At 43.4% G+C, this 15,913-nt stretch overlaps 1 protein-coding gene across 22 annotated transcripts in view; it reads right to left on the reverse strand.

Moving 5' to 3' along the window:
• The window catches only part of LOC139063595 (KAT8 regulatory NSL complex subunit 3-like), a 103,565-nt gene extending 87,911 nt beyond the window's left edge, over positions 1-15,654 (reverse strand). For 17 of the 22 annotated variants that reach the window (XR_011516983.1, XR_011516979.1, XR_011516981.1 and 14 more), the window contains exons 1-17: positions 15,465-15,606; positions 14,624-14,895; positions 13,277-13,447; positions 13,082-13,172; positions 12,766-12,951; positions 12,549-12,677; positions 12,343-12,459; positions 12,156-12,254; positions 11,920-11,991; positions 11,600-11,674; positions 5,568-5,725; positions 5,260-5,323; positions 4,964-5,152; positions 3,281-3,437; positions 2,899-2,976; positions 2,441-2,626; positions 170-257 (exon numbers count right to left, since the gene is read on the reverse strand). Coding sequence is in view for 13 of the 22 variants with exons in the window: in XM_070545941.1 (XP_070402042.1) it covers positions 170-257; positions 2,441-2,626; positions 2,899-2,976; positions 3,281-3,437; positions 4,964-5,152; positions 5,260-5,323; positions 5,568-5,725; positions 11,600-11,674; positions 11,920-11,991; positions 12,156-12,254; positions 12,343-12,459; positions 12,549-12,677; positions 12,766-12,951; positions 13,082-13,172; positions 13,277-13,447; positions 14,624-14,832 (2,069 nt within the window). In the remaining 9 variants the exon portion in view is untranslated. Of the gene's footprint in view, positions 1-169; positions 258-2,440; positions 2,627-2,898; positions 2,977-3,280; positions 3,438-4,963; positions 5,153-5,259; positions 5,324-5,567; positions 5,726-11,599; positions 11,675-11,919; positions 11,992-12,155; positions 12,255-12,342; positions 12,460-12,548; positions 12,678-12,765; positions 12,952-13,081; positions 13,173-13,276; positions 13,448-14,623; positions 14,896-15,464 lie in introns of all 22 variants that reach the window. The other 5 variants (XM_070545950.1, XM_070545940.1, XM_070545939.1 and 2 more) reach the window with 4 other exon arrangements.
• Positions 15,655-15,913: the final 259 nt, after the last annotated feature.

Below are 15,913 nucleotides of genomic sequence, written 5' to 3' on the forward strand. Positions count from 1 at the left end.
GGCTATTTGGCTAACATGCAGCGCCCAAACTCCGAGTCCAACCACTCATCAATCCCTCTGCACCACACACATTTCTGTCCAACAGTGTGTGGACGGGGGTATAGTATGCACTGGGATATGAGCACACTTCACTCAACGTGCCTGTGCGTAGCAGAGCAGGCGAGCTTACCGCTGTCCTGTCAGGAGTCCAGAAAGCTCCTTGGCACCAGGAACAGTCTGTCCCACTGCCACCGATAACGGCTTGCCAGAAACACCCACTGCATCAAAGAACAGAACAACAGCACAGCTCAGTTATTTTAGCCTCCAGGTAAATAAAAATATATCCAAGTATTTTTAATGAAGATGCAGTCTCTCCTGTCACGAAAACACAATCAGATATTCACGCATTCTAAAACAGCACATTTTTCTGCCTTTTTGGGTTTTGAAATACCAGAAAATTAAGAAAAGCTACATGTCATCATTTAGATCAGTTCCCCCCGGGAGTTCATATCCCTACATCCTAGATGAGACTCTGCAACTGAACTGGGAGAAAAGTCACAGACTCACTTATTACAGATGCAACACAACCTTTCACAGACACACACACACACACCCTCCTATGGCTTCAACGCTCTCCTCCTCCCGACTCTCATCAGTGAAGCATGGTGCTGGAAGTGTCATGGCGTGGGCATGTATGGCTGCCAGTGGAACTGGTTCTCTTGTATTTATTGATGATGTGACTGCTGACAAAAGCAGCACGATGAAGTCTGAAGTGTTTCGGGCAATTTTATCTGCTCATATTCAGCCAAATGCCTCAGAACACATTGGACGGCGCTTCACAGTGCAGATGGACAATGACCCAAAGCATACTGCAAAAGCAACCAAAGAGTTTTTGAAGAGAAAGAAGTGGACTGTTTTGCAATGGCCAAGTCAATCACCTGACCTGAATCCGACTGAGCATGCATTTCCCTTGCTGAAGACAAAACTGAAGGGAAAATGGCCCAAGAACAAGCAGGACCTGAAGACTGTTGCAGTAGAGGCCTGGCAGAGTATCACCAGGGATGAAACCCAACATCTGGTGATGTCTATGTGTTCCAGACTCCAGTCTGTAATTGACTGCAAAGGATTTGCAACCAAGTATTGAAATGTATAAGTTTGATTTATGGTTCTTATTCTGTCCCATTACTTTTGGTCCCTTAACAAGTGGGAGGCACACATGAAAACTGTTGTAATTCCTACACCGTTCACCTGATTTGGATGTAAATACCCTCAAATAAAAGCTGACAGTCTGCAGTTGAAGCACATCTTGTTCGTTTCATTTGATATCCATTGTAGTGGTGTATAGAGCCAAAAGTGTTAGCATTGTGTCGATGTCCCAGTATTTATGGACCTGACTGAATATATATATATGTTTTAGCAGCACATTGATTGTGAAAGACAATTGAACACTCATTGTGTGCAATTTACATTAAATAAGTCAATAACTCAAATACAAAACAAACTTAAAACATTTAAAAAAAGGTGTGTCGGGGTCCTTCGGGTCTTTTCTTTAGTGTAGTAGTGGCGGCAGTTGGCCACACAGGTGCCTGATTTATTTTTAAATCAGCTTTTAAAAATAATCTCGGCCGATGACCTCTACTGCAGATGCAGCACCAATTCATCCGTCAATCTCATGCTCCATCTTTCCCTCACTCTTAAACAAGACCCAAGATACTTGAGGCAGGATGGATTAGGCAAATTTTCTAACAAACTAAATATTCAGTTCATTATACTAGGCAGCCTAGCTCTGGCTTCACTTCAGCCCTTTTTAGAAGACACACCATGCCGGCAAATCAGCGTAATACTGCCGCCACGGTGTGTCTTATGAACGCGCTGTGGAGGCATGGCGTTGTGGGAATTTTTGCAGTATTTGTGCCACCACGCCTGGTAGTAATATCACCGCAACGCCAGACTTGTGAATGCATTTTACGCCTTGGCGCAACAGAGGGAGGTGTCGCGTAGGAAGTTACTGCCGAGCTTCAGCCGGCAACTATTTTAGAAATGAAAGTAAACACGGGCAGTAAGTTTCGCTTTTGTAAACAGAGTCGGCTGAGATCAATAAAATAAAAAACAAGTTATGTCCAAGTTAAACGAAAGTCTGCGACAGCGCACAGACTGTCCCCATACCCCCTTTAAACTGCCACTGCATGATCTTTTGTTCACGATTGCACCACATTACCAACGCAGTGTGACCACTTATTGGCGGCATTTTTTTCTAAAAGAGGCTTTCCTGTTTGGATGTTCTAAGAGAACGTGTGATTCATGCACGTAGAGGGGTATGTGGAGAGGGGGAAGCAAGGTCAGAGGGCAGTTTGATGGATGGATCATGATCCAATCATTATGAATCCTGTCACTTAAGTGGCATCATTACTTCTGGCGCAAGTGTGTGCTCGTGTGTGTGTGTGTGTGTGTGTCAGATTACCAGGTTTCGTACCTTCAGCAGGGTTGACAGCACCCCCTGCTGACTCACTTTGGGACACGATGGTAACTTTAATCTTTGCCATTTTGGCAGCTTTGTTTGGTGTGGGACTGGGCGTCTGTCTTCTCTTGCCATGAGAGTAGAGCTCATCTCTATCCAGAACATCCATCTGATCACTGCTCACTGGCACTGCAACACACACACGCACGCACACACACACGCATGCACGCAAGGCACACACAAAAATAAATACTGAGGAGATTTAATTGACATTTTGTTAAATTAGTTCTAACAAACTTTCTACTGTCTAACCTTTCCAGAAAATGTGCGCCACAACACACACATTTTTTTATTTCCAAAGCAAATCAACAGTAATTTAATTGCTATGGAAATGAAGCTGAGAAAACAGAGAGAGAAAAGGACAGAGGGAAGCAAAGAGTGGAGGACGGATAGACACTTACCAAAAATACAAGGAGGCGTGCCAGGAGGAAGATTTTTCCTCACAATCATGTTTTGTTTCATAAAAGCAGCAAACTGAGCTGGAATGAATAAGAAAAAAGCCAGAAAGGAAAGTTGAAGAAGAGACGAGGATGAGAGGAAAGTATTTCAGTCACGTTTCATCTTGTCCTGTCAGACGACGTGATGTCATAACGGCGTTAAAAGCCTTTCACGTCTCATACCACCCCCTCTGCTTAGCTTGAGCAGTTTGTGAAAATTGCAGCAGAAGCTCTAGTGAATCATTTACAATAACAAGAGAAAATGTGGTGAATACGAGAGCTGTTCACGCACAGGCTGCAGTAATCACTGTTCACCACGGATGCTTGGAGGATATTTTTAACTAACCTTGAGCCTGCTTGTGAGTGAGAACCGTGCCTGAGCGTTGCATGTGAGTCTTCAGCAGCTGAGTGGCTGTGATCAGACTGGACTTCTGCGCTGGAGATAAACTAGACGTCTTGGGTTTGGGACTCGACGTGGGACTGCTACAGACACTCGACAGATCCTGGGAACAATATAAAGATGAACATTTGATGAGTTTATTAATGTTTGACTTTATTTACATGTCTGAGCCAATCCTCACCTTCCATGGTGAGGCAGAAAACTCAGTGAAAATTAGATGCACACAGCGAGGTATCTGTTGAACTAACAGTCATTTGTGGCCGTTTGCTCTCGGGTGCGGCAGGCTTCAGGTCTGCTCAGAAGGACGTCCTGACCGATCAGGCCGTAAATCTGGGATATTCAAATTTGTGGATCGTCTTGGTTTTATTAATGATGACAAACGTGTGTGCTGCGTGGAACAGGGTACTTTTTCGTTTTTTTTTCTCCAATTACCGGTTCTTTACCGATACCTGGTTTTCAGAACTAGTACTCAAACAATACTTTATTCTGTACCTATAGCTGTAACACTTTTATCGGGAAACCAAACCTCTCATGTTTTCAAAATTGGCAACAATTTTAAAATCCTGTCTTGTGAACCAAGCCTTAACATGCTTCTCCAAACATGGTTTAACAATAATGATCACTTTATAGATTAAAAAAGTTCATTTTGTCTTCCTTATAAATCAAATTACTCAATTTTCTTTTTTAAGACAAATGTTTTGCTGGTTTAAAGATGTGTATCTCGTACCTGCTGACAGTTTCGACTGAAGGCTTCTAAATGACACAACAGCGAAAACTCAGATGATGCTCTGAGGAAGACTGAAGCCTTCAGTCGAAACTGTCAGCAGGTATGAGATAAACATCTTTAAACCAGCAAAATGTTTGTCTTAAAAAACGAAAATTGAGTAATATGATCACTTTATGCCAGACACCTTATTTACAATAATACTGCATTGACCCGAATATAGGACGACCCCCCCCCTTTCCAAAACTAATCTTCGGAAAAATACAAATAAAAATCACCTTTAAAATAAACTATTTTTAATGAAAATTTGAGAACAAATACTGAGCAAAAACACTATTTTAATGCAAACTATCAGAACTTTGCTGACATGTGAAATCAAAAGTCAAATTAGTCTTTTATTCAGACGCTCTCTGCCTCGCTGTACTCAGTCACTCATTCTCACTCGTGCTGCTGCGGTCCTGGTGCATCATCAGATCGCTACACCTGTCGACTCCTCCCAGAACGTCATCCTCACTGCCATCCAAGGCATCCATGCATGTAATGTTTGACGCCTCTGCTGAACTGACCACCATCATCTTAAAATTTGCGTAATTCTGCCTTACAGCTTGTTAACTTGCCACACTTTCGGTCCACTCTACTCCGGACCTCTGATCTCTTTTTTCCTCCTGTTGAGAACACGCAGGTTGGCGCCCTCTGCTGTTACAGGTGTGTAATGACCGCAGACAGATATCAGCATGTGTAAATGCTTAGACCCCGATTATAAGACGACCCCACATTTTAAAATTATTTTCAATGAAAAAAACCTTGTCATCTTATATTCGGGTCAATACGGTGTTATCCTCAATAGCAGTTTTTGAAGCAATCTTATAGAACAAAAAATTATAAATTCTAATTTTTATTTTAACCTCTGAACCGGAAGGTGAGATGGGAAGTCGGAGTGCAGGAGATGAAGGTCGTCCTCTCTCTACATCAAAGGGAATCTCCCATCTAGGTCTCCTCTTCTTCTCTGTGTCCAAGTCCCTCATGTCTCCGGAGCCATGGCTGTATCCCTCTGACCGAGTTAGGACACCCGACATAAAGTCTGCCATTTCATCCTGAAGTGTTTTTGAGACGAGTTTTTAAAGAGGAAGAAAATACAAGACTTAACTCAGAAATCCTCCAGAGAAAACTGATTTGAAGATTTCCAGCAACAGAAACCGACCTGAATGCAGCGGTCCACCATCGTCTGTGTCAGCCCTTCCGATTTCATCTTTGCTGAATTTATTCTGTTGAGCATTTTTGTGTTAAAACTCAAAACCGACAAAGGCAAGCCAACTTTAATTATATAGCACATTTTATATACAGAAGCAATTCAATGAGCTTTAAACAAAACTCAAAATCTCCCCATCTTAGATAAAAAGCACCAGTTTGGACTCAAAAAAAAATTAAGTCTCTCTGCTACATGCATCCGTAAACCAAAACTTGAACTAGTCGTTTTTTGCTGCCTTAAATCGTCCTCAGTTAACTGACCTGATGTTGTCATCTGCTCCTCCCACCACCACCATGCTGTTGTCAGCCCTCAGCTTCTCCCTGAACTCCTCCATGCCGTCTACAGTACACTGGAGAGCGTTCTGTCCAATCACAAACAACACTGGAGTCTTCATGTCCAGCAGAGAGTCGTCTACATCCTGTACAACCAGAGACACATGGACAGTCACCACCAAACACACGACAAGCCAAAGCTCACATTTACCTAAAGAAAACGACAGACTCATGTGTCAACAAATAGGAACCTTTTAATGGATAATTACCTGGATGTTAAGTACATGTGGACTGTCTATGCTATTTTCTTACAAGTATGTACAATTAAAATAAACTGAACATATAGCACAGACACAGCGTTTGAATATAATAAATACATCGTAAATATTTTCCTCTATGAGTTGAAACTTTGAAGAAACAAAAACATTAAAATAACACACAACTTTTATTGTATTTTTATTTAAAGTAACACCAAATAGTTTTTAAACTTTAAGCTAGAGCTTTAGCATTGATCTCAGTGATTGTTGAGTTAGAAACTTGACCAGTTTCACATTCAGCACCACTCTGAAACCCTCTGTTGACCAAAAACTACACTAAGGTTTTGTGGACCTTTACAGCTGTTAGTTGTAATGCTAGCAGTTAGCTTTTTCAGTTCACCGATTGTCAATAAAAAGCACAAAAAGAAGAAAAAAAGAAGTTTGCTTTTTCTGTTGGCATCATGGTGGAACCTGGAAGTAAAAGTAAGAGAGAAAATGTCTTTGGAGGTGAAGCAAAGCGCTAAAACTGGATGTCAATTAATTTTATGAAATTGAATGACCTGAAGACAGATTTTAGTTTTTGGCAGTTGAGACCTGTTAAAGGGTGCGGTGAGCCCACTTGGTTCCCTTTCGGATTTTGCAAAGCCTCATGTGAAAAGCCTGTTTTTCTTAAGGATGGTTCGTTTAAATTGGACAGACAGAGAAGTGCAGTGGCCCAGTCCAGTTTTTATCACTTGAGGCAACTTGCAACGGTTAAGTGCTATTTGCCGGAAACTGTCTTTGAACATGTTATTCATCTCTTTGTCTCCTGTAGACTAGATTACTGCAAATCCCTGTATTATGGATTAGGACATTCCTCCTTAAACCGCTTGCAACTGGTTCAAAATGCAGCAGCGAACCTTTTAACAGGTACAAGGAAGCATGGCCATATCTCTCCAGTGCTTGCTTCCCTTCACTGGCTCCCAGTGCATTACAGGATTCAGTTTAAATTGTTGCTTTTTGTTTATAAATCACTTTATGGTCTGGCCCCTCCTTATATAGATGATTTATTGTCAACCTACACTTGCCAGGAATTTGCGGTCGGGATCACAGTTTTTATTGTCAGTTCCAAAGGCTCGCCTAAAGACGAGAGGAGATAGGGCATTTTCTGTGGCTAACCCTAGACTCTGGAACAGCCTTCCTCTGCAGATCAGGACCTCTCAAATCCTGGATGTATTTAGGTCCTTGCTCAAAACTCATTTCTTCAACCTGGCTTTTATGTAGGATGATTTTATTTTTGTCATTGTCATTCTTTCTCATATTTATTGATTTAATAATTGTATGATGTAATGTTGTTTTTATCCTAACTTGCTAATTTTAATGGTTTTATGGTTTTTAGTTATACTTTCTTGCTATGTTATCTTGTGTGTTGTACAGCACTTTGTGTTACGAAAGCAATAATAAGTGTGCTTTAGAAATAAATGTGACCTTGACCTTGAACATCACCACGGCTTATGCTCATTTGAGAGAGCTAAAGGAGGCTACAGAAGCACGGACTGATGGTGACCTGGCTTTGTTACTATTGGACTTGTACGTTATAATATTTATGTTCAACAGTGTGGATCTTTTAACTTCATGGCTTATTTTAGTATTAGTTGGCTTATGTTAGTGTTAGCTCGTTGTTAAAGCTAGCTGCAGCGGGGTTGATTACGACAGTTGTACTTCCACTTTCAACCAGTAGGGCAGAGAAGCAGAAAACTGTTCAGTTACTTTCAGGTCAAACCAGCGAGCTTTTGAGGAAAAAGAACAACTTCTTTGAATTGAATTCTAACAAAAGTACAGTATGTACTGTAATCTGTAACAAAAACGTTAGGTTATGCACATAACCACTGTTCCCTGAAGGAGAGGAACGAGGTATAACGAAGGTACTATGGGACATCACACCTTCGTGTGGCCTGGCTGAAGACACATTTAATCACGCCTGTAAGGCAAGTGAAAGTGACGTGGCGTGGAGGCCCCGCCCTCCACTTATAAGCGACCGCGTCACTGTCATTCCTCAGTTCGATAGCCGCTCTTCACCGAGTTGGGCTGTGAAACGGGGCAGCCCTGCGTTGTACTTCGTTCCTCTCCTTCAGGGAACAGTAGTTATATGCATAACCTAACGTTCCCTTTCAGTCGATTCACTCGATACAACGAAGGTACTATGGGACTTATCGAGATGCCCCAAGAGCAGCTATCAAACCTGACCTGAGATTGCAACCTAAGATGGCAAGTCAGATCCAGCAGAGAGAACCGCATGGGCCACCGAAGGGGCCAAAACATCCAAGCGGTAAAACCTCACAAAGGTGTGGGGTGTAGCCCAGCTTGCAGCTGAGCAAATGTCACCAACTGAAACACCTTTAAACAGCGCCCAAGAAGCAGCCACACCTCTTGTAGATTGTTCCCTGATCCCTAGGGGCAGCTGGGAGCCAGTGACGCTGTAACACAGGGAAATGGCCTCCACAATCCAATGAGAAAGTCTTTGCTTTCACAAAGCTATGGAGGGTTTGGCAAAACACACAAACAGTTGGTCTGTTTTTCTGATATAGTGCGATCTATATAAGCCTGCAGAGCACGAACCGGGCACAGACAATGCGGCCTCCTCTGCTCCTCAGAGGCAAAAGGAGGACTATGGAAGCCCGAAAGCTCTATGGTCATGAAACTGTAATTGAGCGGGATGACCTTAGGCATATATGCAGCATTCTGATGCAGAGTGGCCCTAGCTCCATCTGATGACATTTTCAGACAGGAAGGGTGAACTGAAAGAGCATGAAGGTCTCCCACCCTTTTAGCCGATACAAGGGCTAAGAGCAGAGCTGTGTTATAAGACAGAAGCTTCATCCTGATCGAGTGGTGCATGCTCTTTAGCTCTGAATAGTATTCACCACAGCCTTTAGCTAACAGGTTGGACTTTTCAGTAGGCAGGCCTGCAGCTTCCACAGATGTGGGTGAGGGTGCCTTTTTTGTGCCTGTGGCAGAAGGCCCTGTCTGACGGGGAGCTTCCATGGGGGGCTATCATCAGACTGATGATCTCCAGGTACCAAGACTTTGTGGGCCACTGAGGAGCCACCAAAATCGGAGACCTGCTCAACCTGCGCACTCTCTCCAGTACTGCTGGAATCAGTTCCACCAGCGGAAAAGCGTAGAGGAGAACGTTGGACCAAGCGTGCGCAAGAGCATCCGATCCCATTGGAGCAGTCTGATCCGTCAGGGAAAAGAACAGGGGACAGTGTGTGTTTGCGCTTGACGTAAACAGATCCACTACTGCCCTGCCGAACCTCAGCCAGATCTGGGACACCACCTCGGGGTGCAGCCTCCATTCCTTTGACAGAGGTCCGCCCCTGGAGAGCTGCCCCGTGGTTGAGGTACCCGGGGACATGAGCGGCTCTGAGAGACAGGAGATTCAGATTGCACCAGTGCAGTAATGTGTGGGTCAGATTCAGTAGAGGAAGAGAGCGTGTTCCTCCCTGTCTGTTTACATATGACACAACATTTGTGTTGTCTGTGCGCACCAGCACATGATGTCCTCTCAGGTGATGACTGAAGTGTTTCAGGGCCAGAAACACTGTTAGCAGTTCCAGAAAGTTGATATGGAACCTTGACTGGGTCGAGGACCATACCCCCCTCACCACTAAACCCCCACACAGAGCCCCCCAGCCTCTGAGGGAAGCGTCTGTGGTCACCACTATGCGTTCTGACACCCTCCCGATTGGGGAACCCTAGCAGAACAGCCCTGGTTCTCTCAATGGGAGGAGAGCTACCATGCAGGTTCTGGTGACCATCAACCTTCGGCAGAGATGACGTGAAGGATGGAGATGATGAGAGCGGACCCAACGCTGGAAATGTCGCATTTTTAACAGTCCGAGAGGCACCACGGCTATGGAGGAAGCCATCATCCCCAGCAGCTGTAGAGCTGTGCGGAGTGTCAGTCTGGCTCCCAGCTGAAAGTGTGCTAAGCAGCTGCGTAGCGCGGCTATTCGCTGGTCCGAGAGACGCGCTCTACTTGACCGAGAGCAAATTTCCAGCCCAAGGAAGGAGAAACTCTGACTCGGAACTACAGAACTCTTTCTGTAGTTCACGGAAAACCCCAGGGCTTGAACGTGGGAAAGTACCTGTGCAGTGTGAGCTTCTGCCTGTGTTCGGGAACTCGCTACTAGAGCCCAGTCGTCTAGGTAAGCGAGGAACCGGATGCCCTCCTACCTAAGAGGGGCTAGTGCGGCTTCCACACATTTCGAAAAGGTGTGGGGCAGAGAGCAAACCCAAAAGGCATAACCATGTACTTGTAGGCCTGCCATTCGAAAGCAAAGCGCAGGAACCGCCTGAAAAGCCAAAAAGGACAGCGCTCGGTGGGCAGGAATGCTAGCCAGAAGGCAGCAGTCCAGTCAGCGAGCGGTTAAGCTAACTTTTAATAGTGCAGCTAGTTGTCAGATGTGTAGTCAGCGAGGTGAAGAGCGTAAGAACTGAGAAATGACAGTGACGCGGTCGCTTCTAAGTGGAGGGCGGGGCCTCCACGCCGCGTCACTTTCATGTGCCTTACAGGCGTGATTAAATGTGTCTTCAGCCAGGCCACACGAGGGCGTGATGTCCCATAGTACCTTCGTTGTACCGAGTGAATCGACTGAAAGGGAACTGACTTTTTATAGAGAGATTAAATCTGTAAAATGATGAGCACAAGTGGCATAAAGCCGGGCGTACACTGTGCGACTTTTTCACTCGTAGCACTCAGCTTCAGCTCAAACTGTACGACTTCCTCGCAGGGCAGATCTCACGAGTCATGCGCTCACACTGCACGACCCAGTTCTCAGATGCGACCTGACTGCTCACACTGTACGTCTGGTAGCAACATGTCGGCCCTAAAAATATGCTAAAAATAGCAGTTTTTACACAACACGTCAGACTTTTTTGCGTTGTTTTGCCTGTTGTCCTTCGGGAGTGCTGCAGGAGGACACACAGGGATTTATGGGGGTTGGATGAGGAAAACGAAATAAAGAAAGTAGATCTGTGTTTTGTGATCAGTTTAATTTGACATGAACACGACAAACACGCTTTCTTGACAATCTTTGTGAGTAAAAATACGTGTAGAAATTAAAACGAACAATGTGTGTTATTAGGGAAATAGCGGGCGAGCGATGTTGATGCAGGATTGCGCATGCGTCGTGAGTGGTTCTGGTACATTTTGGGTCGCAGCTGCTCGCAGCGCCGCTTCAACAGTGCGATACCCTCACGAGGGACGAGCGAAATATTAAACACGCCAGGAGTCCGTGCGAGCTCACGATTGCTTATCGGTAGCTGGTCACGTGGTTTTAATCGCCTCTGTACACTACACGACGCTCGGCGCAAAACTCGCCCCGATCTCGTGGATTCTCGCACGAGTGGAAAATCGGCTCAAAAAAGTGAAAAAGTCGCACAGTGTACGCCCGGCTTAAGACAGGCAAAGCATTGTAAGCTAGAGGCTTCAATGTTTTCCCCCTCTATTGATGCAAAATTCATCAAAACATTACTACCACTGCATCATTTGGAACAAATTAAGTTACACAAGAATTAAATCTATGAGACTAGCTTACAATCAGACCCATTAGAGTATTTCTTCCCAAGAATACTTTAATGTAAACTGGTAAGTCAGTTTAGAACCCAACTTTCTTCAATTCTCTTTTCTTTTAATAAAAAAATTTCAGATCTGAAGTACAGCAAAAACAGCATCCATATTTTAGAAGGCTGGGTTGAATTTGTTGATATTTCTCTTACCCCTCTTGGCCCATTAACTGTTAGCAGGGGGAAGCCAAGACAGACAACAGCAGTCAGATATTCCATTAGAGACACCTGAAACATCAAAACAGAATTAATCACATGATAATTTTTAGCACACTTATTCTCATTTTAAATGTGATAAATGACCCGCACTTGTATAGCGCCTCTCAGAGTAAGGACTCCAAAGCGCTTTACACTACAGTGTATCATTCATCCATTCACACACACATTCACACACTGGTGGTGATGAGCTACGATGTAGCCACAGCTGCCCTGGGGCTCACTGACAGAGGTGATCTCTATAATCCAAGTCTTACATGACAAGCAATAAGTGCACCAGCGTTCCAGCCCACCAGGATGATTGGTTTGTGTGGAAAGTGACTGTGAACCTGTGGTTAAAAAAACAAAACACAATAATAGCACAGCTGAGTGGGAATGTAAACATGAATATTCTTGTTTTCCTATGAAAAAATAGGACCGGTTTAAATACTGGACATGACAAACAGGAGAGTATTTGAGGAAATGAATAAAATAATAAAATCCGATGGTCTACCTCCATGACCTTAGCCCTGATTGTGGCCAACATGTGCTCCAGACACTGTGTGATTCCAATATTGGCCCCACTGTTCAAATAAGTGTGCACTGGGATCACCTGAAATACAAACAGAATTAATGAGGTTTGATCTGAGAAAGAAAACCCTTCTTGATAATTAAGTAAATATTTAAGTGAGATCTTAGACCTTTCCCAAGCAGGAGAGCTGCGACTGCCAAAACCTCATCCTCCGTGAGGTGGGGAGAGCGGGATTACTTGGGCTTGATGGTGCAAGAAGGATGAGAGGGGATCCAGGAAGCTTGCACTTAATACAAAAAATACAGACAGAATCTTTGTACTTCAAGAATTTTGCAGAATAAACCAACAGAAGTAACTAGAAGTGAAGATTTTTACAGGTTTGTTTTGAGACAGGACTCCCACAGCTGGATCCCAAGGCCGTTTCAGAAGCAGCGACAAAGCCTCTGCGCTTGGAGCTCCAGTCTTTGTGGATGCCAGTAACATTCTGTCGATCAACGAGGGAAGCTTGACAAAAACAATAACAGCATAATAAGAAACAATGAATCCAAGCCGTGGGACTTTGGGTTACCTAATTCAGTTGTTAAGATCGTACCTTGCTTTTAAGAGTCTGCAGTACATCCAAGTATGCTGCAAGCATGGCGAAGCTTAAAGATTCGATCAGAGTAGTGTGCAACCACTGTGTCAGTTTGGTGTCCCAGTTCACACTGGCGATTGCGTGCCGCACCTTCCTGGCACACTTGTCCACAGCTATCCGTCGCAAAATTGGCTCATTGGAAGCCTAGAAAATAGAACAATTACCTCTGTGTCACTTTAGGATCCTTAACCAAACTCCCACAAAATGTTGATTTTACTCCAAACAGTGAAAATTTTGACATTATTGCATTTTAAACAATAAAAAATGTGGTTACATTCTCGTTAGCCAGACGTGCTAATCTTTCAGCTTGAAGAGCTTTGAGGACCTTGTTGAACAGTTTATTCTGCGTCACAGACCATCCCGTTCTGAAACAAAACAAAAGATCTCAAAACAATCCACCGGATCCTGTTTAGTAGAGCATCAGAAATTGCAGTGATTTAATAGTGGATTAGTGAATGCTTTTGGTTACTTGTTTATATGTTCCTCCCAGTCATCAGGGGGTGGAGGGCTCTCAGCAGCAGTTCGAGCAAACAGGACATGTCGCTCACACTCCTTCATCACACTAAGAGCTTTCTGGTTGTCATATAAGGGAACAGGTGATGGTGTGACTGTTTCCACGTCAATTAGAGTTTCAGAGTCTCTGCACAAATAACAACATCAGGTTAAACTCACATGTTGATCAAACCAGCTATCTGAAGACTTGTTTACATACAGCTAGTAGGGTTGGGCATCGAGCATCGATATGAACCGGTTCCAACTGTTAGTTTTTCCCGGAATCGTTCAGTTATTTTTTTCGATTCCTAATTTTGATTCCTAGAATGCTGACAGAAGAGGAATCTGCGGCTGATCTCCGTGAAAAATAAACGTGATCTGCAAATTGTGATCAATGCTTTTCAGAGCTGATCACACCAGCTGTCCCCCCACCCGGCGTGCAGTGGCCAGATATGAACAAACGTGTCTGCCGAACTTTTACTCCGTAAACTAATTTCTGCAGCGTAGAGGAAACTTGTTATATACGTCAACACGGTGGATTTAATAGAAGCTTTAAAGAACAAACTGGACGGTGTGAGGTGAGTTTGTCTCACTGCAGAAATAAAAACACACATGAAGCGTCAGCAGTCAGACGCAGCCGCTTGAGCGTCAGAAGACTGAACAGTAACCTGTAGAGTAATTAAAGTAATCATGCTAGAGAAGCTTCTCTGTGGTGGACCACACCAGCTTCTGCCACAATAAATAATTATAATAATAAATAAAACATTTTATTTCCTTTTTGAACTATTACTGTTGAGAGTTTTAATGTTTAAAGTCTATCAGGTTGTTACTGACAGCAGCTACATATAAGTTTCACTTTCTGTTCTGACTGAATGCTGCTGCAGCATGGAGGTGTAGTTCTCAGTCATCCTGGACATGATCATCCTGAGTTTTAGCTGAAAACAGCTGGATGTTTCTGGATCTGTTGGAGACACTCATCCCAGACTTCTTCCAGACTGTCAGAAACAAACACACTGGTTGTGCTGCAAGTCTTTTTCTTTTTTTTCTCCAAACCATGTTTTTGGCTAAATGAAGGTGACGTTACTGTTCATAGAATTAAAATTCATGTTTAAGTTAAGATTATTTAATCAAGTAGGATCTGTGGTTAGCTGGCTCATTTAAAACATGGAATGTCTTGAAAGAATCAGAATCGGGAATGGATAGGAACCGGAATCGAAACGAGGAATTGGAATCTGAATCGTTCAAAATCAAACGATGCCCAACAGCTAGGACAAAATTGGAGACCAATAAAGTAGAAGCTGACAACAAGGACTTTTATACTCACAATGATGGTTCAGGTTGGCGACGTGGTGTAACAAACAGTGTCCTTGTGGGTCGAGCACTGCTGGCATCTGGGTGAGCATTCCATGGTTTTGAATAGCTGTGGTCCAGATATACCAAATCTAACTCCCGTTCATGAGGTGACAGCTGGAAAAGCAGAGATGTGCCCATTTTGTGTGCTGATATCTGTAAGTCCTTATCCCCACGATGCATATTCTTCCTGGGCCCAGAGGGCCCTCAAGAAGACCCCAGCCACTGGTGGAGTTTCAGACCAAGCTGGCAGACAAGAAAAGGCAGAATACTGGTGCTTTATGTTTATCATTTAAACAACAAAACCAGTATGGACAAATGGTTCTCTCCTAATATGTCATAGGAACGGGATTATCTCACTGGTAAAAAAAAAAAAAAACTTAACCAAGGTTGATAACGTGTATATAATCAATGTAGGAAAACAGGATTGGGATTTGTCATTCCAGTATTTGAATGCTCTAAACTTGACTTCCTTTCTCTTCTAGCTTTGTTAACAAATGTTTACACACTTTAAAAGGACAAACAAACTGAAACAACGTAATTATTGCAAAAATTGATATGTAAACAAGCACTGCTGCGCTCATGACACTTCACACATTTATCAACTTAGATGCTAAACAAACCAATTACTCAAAACCTACTAAGTCTGACAAAATAAGCATAAATACGTTACTTACGATAACGTAGCCGGTCTAAAGGATTTTTATGAAACAATAACATAAACAACCCTTCAATGAGGGCGGTGCACTAGCCTAGCATAGCATAGCAAGCTAACAGCTAAACAAATGTGGTTCTCGCGGTTTACGCTGCCTTACCTTTTCATCTGATTAAAACGCCTATTTCCGAAAAAATTAAAAACCAAAGACGGATCTCTTTGTATTCATTCTCCAAGCGTAATATGAAATTGCAAAGAATTGTACGTAAACGCCTCACTTCCTTTTGTTGCTTGATTTGTTGCCAAGTCTCGTTACAAGTCCCTCGGTTCTCCAATGTTGGGAACGAACCGGAAACATACGAATGGGTTTCAAACAAACTGGCAACCCACTGAGTGGCGCTCTTAGACAATGCTGGACACAAACTGGATTACTGGAACTCACAAAAGGAATGCTGTTTCTTTAGCGATGAGAAATCAGTGATTCGTGTAGCTGATGGAATTATTATAATTGACGTTATTTAATTATTTGGTGGTTTAGTATTTCCTAGTGTTTAATTTCCTGGTTCCAACTCCAGCAGGTTTAGTATTTCCTAGTGTTTAATTTCCTGG

This window comes from Nothobranchius furzeri, chromosome 17 (genome assembly GCF_043380555.1).
Source record: "Nothobranchius furzeri strain GRZ-AD chromosome 17, NfurGRZ-RIMD1, whole genome shotgun sequence".
In the NCBI taxonomy this organism is placed as follows: domain Eukaryota; kingdom Metazoa; phylum Chordata; class Actinopteri; order Cyprinodontiformes; family Nothobranchiidae; genus Nothobranchius; species Nothobranchius furzeri.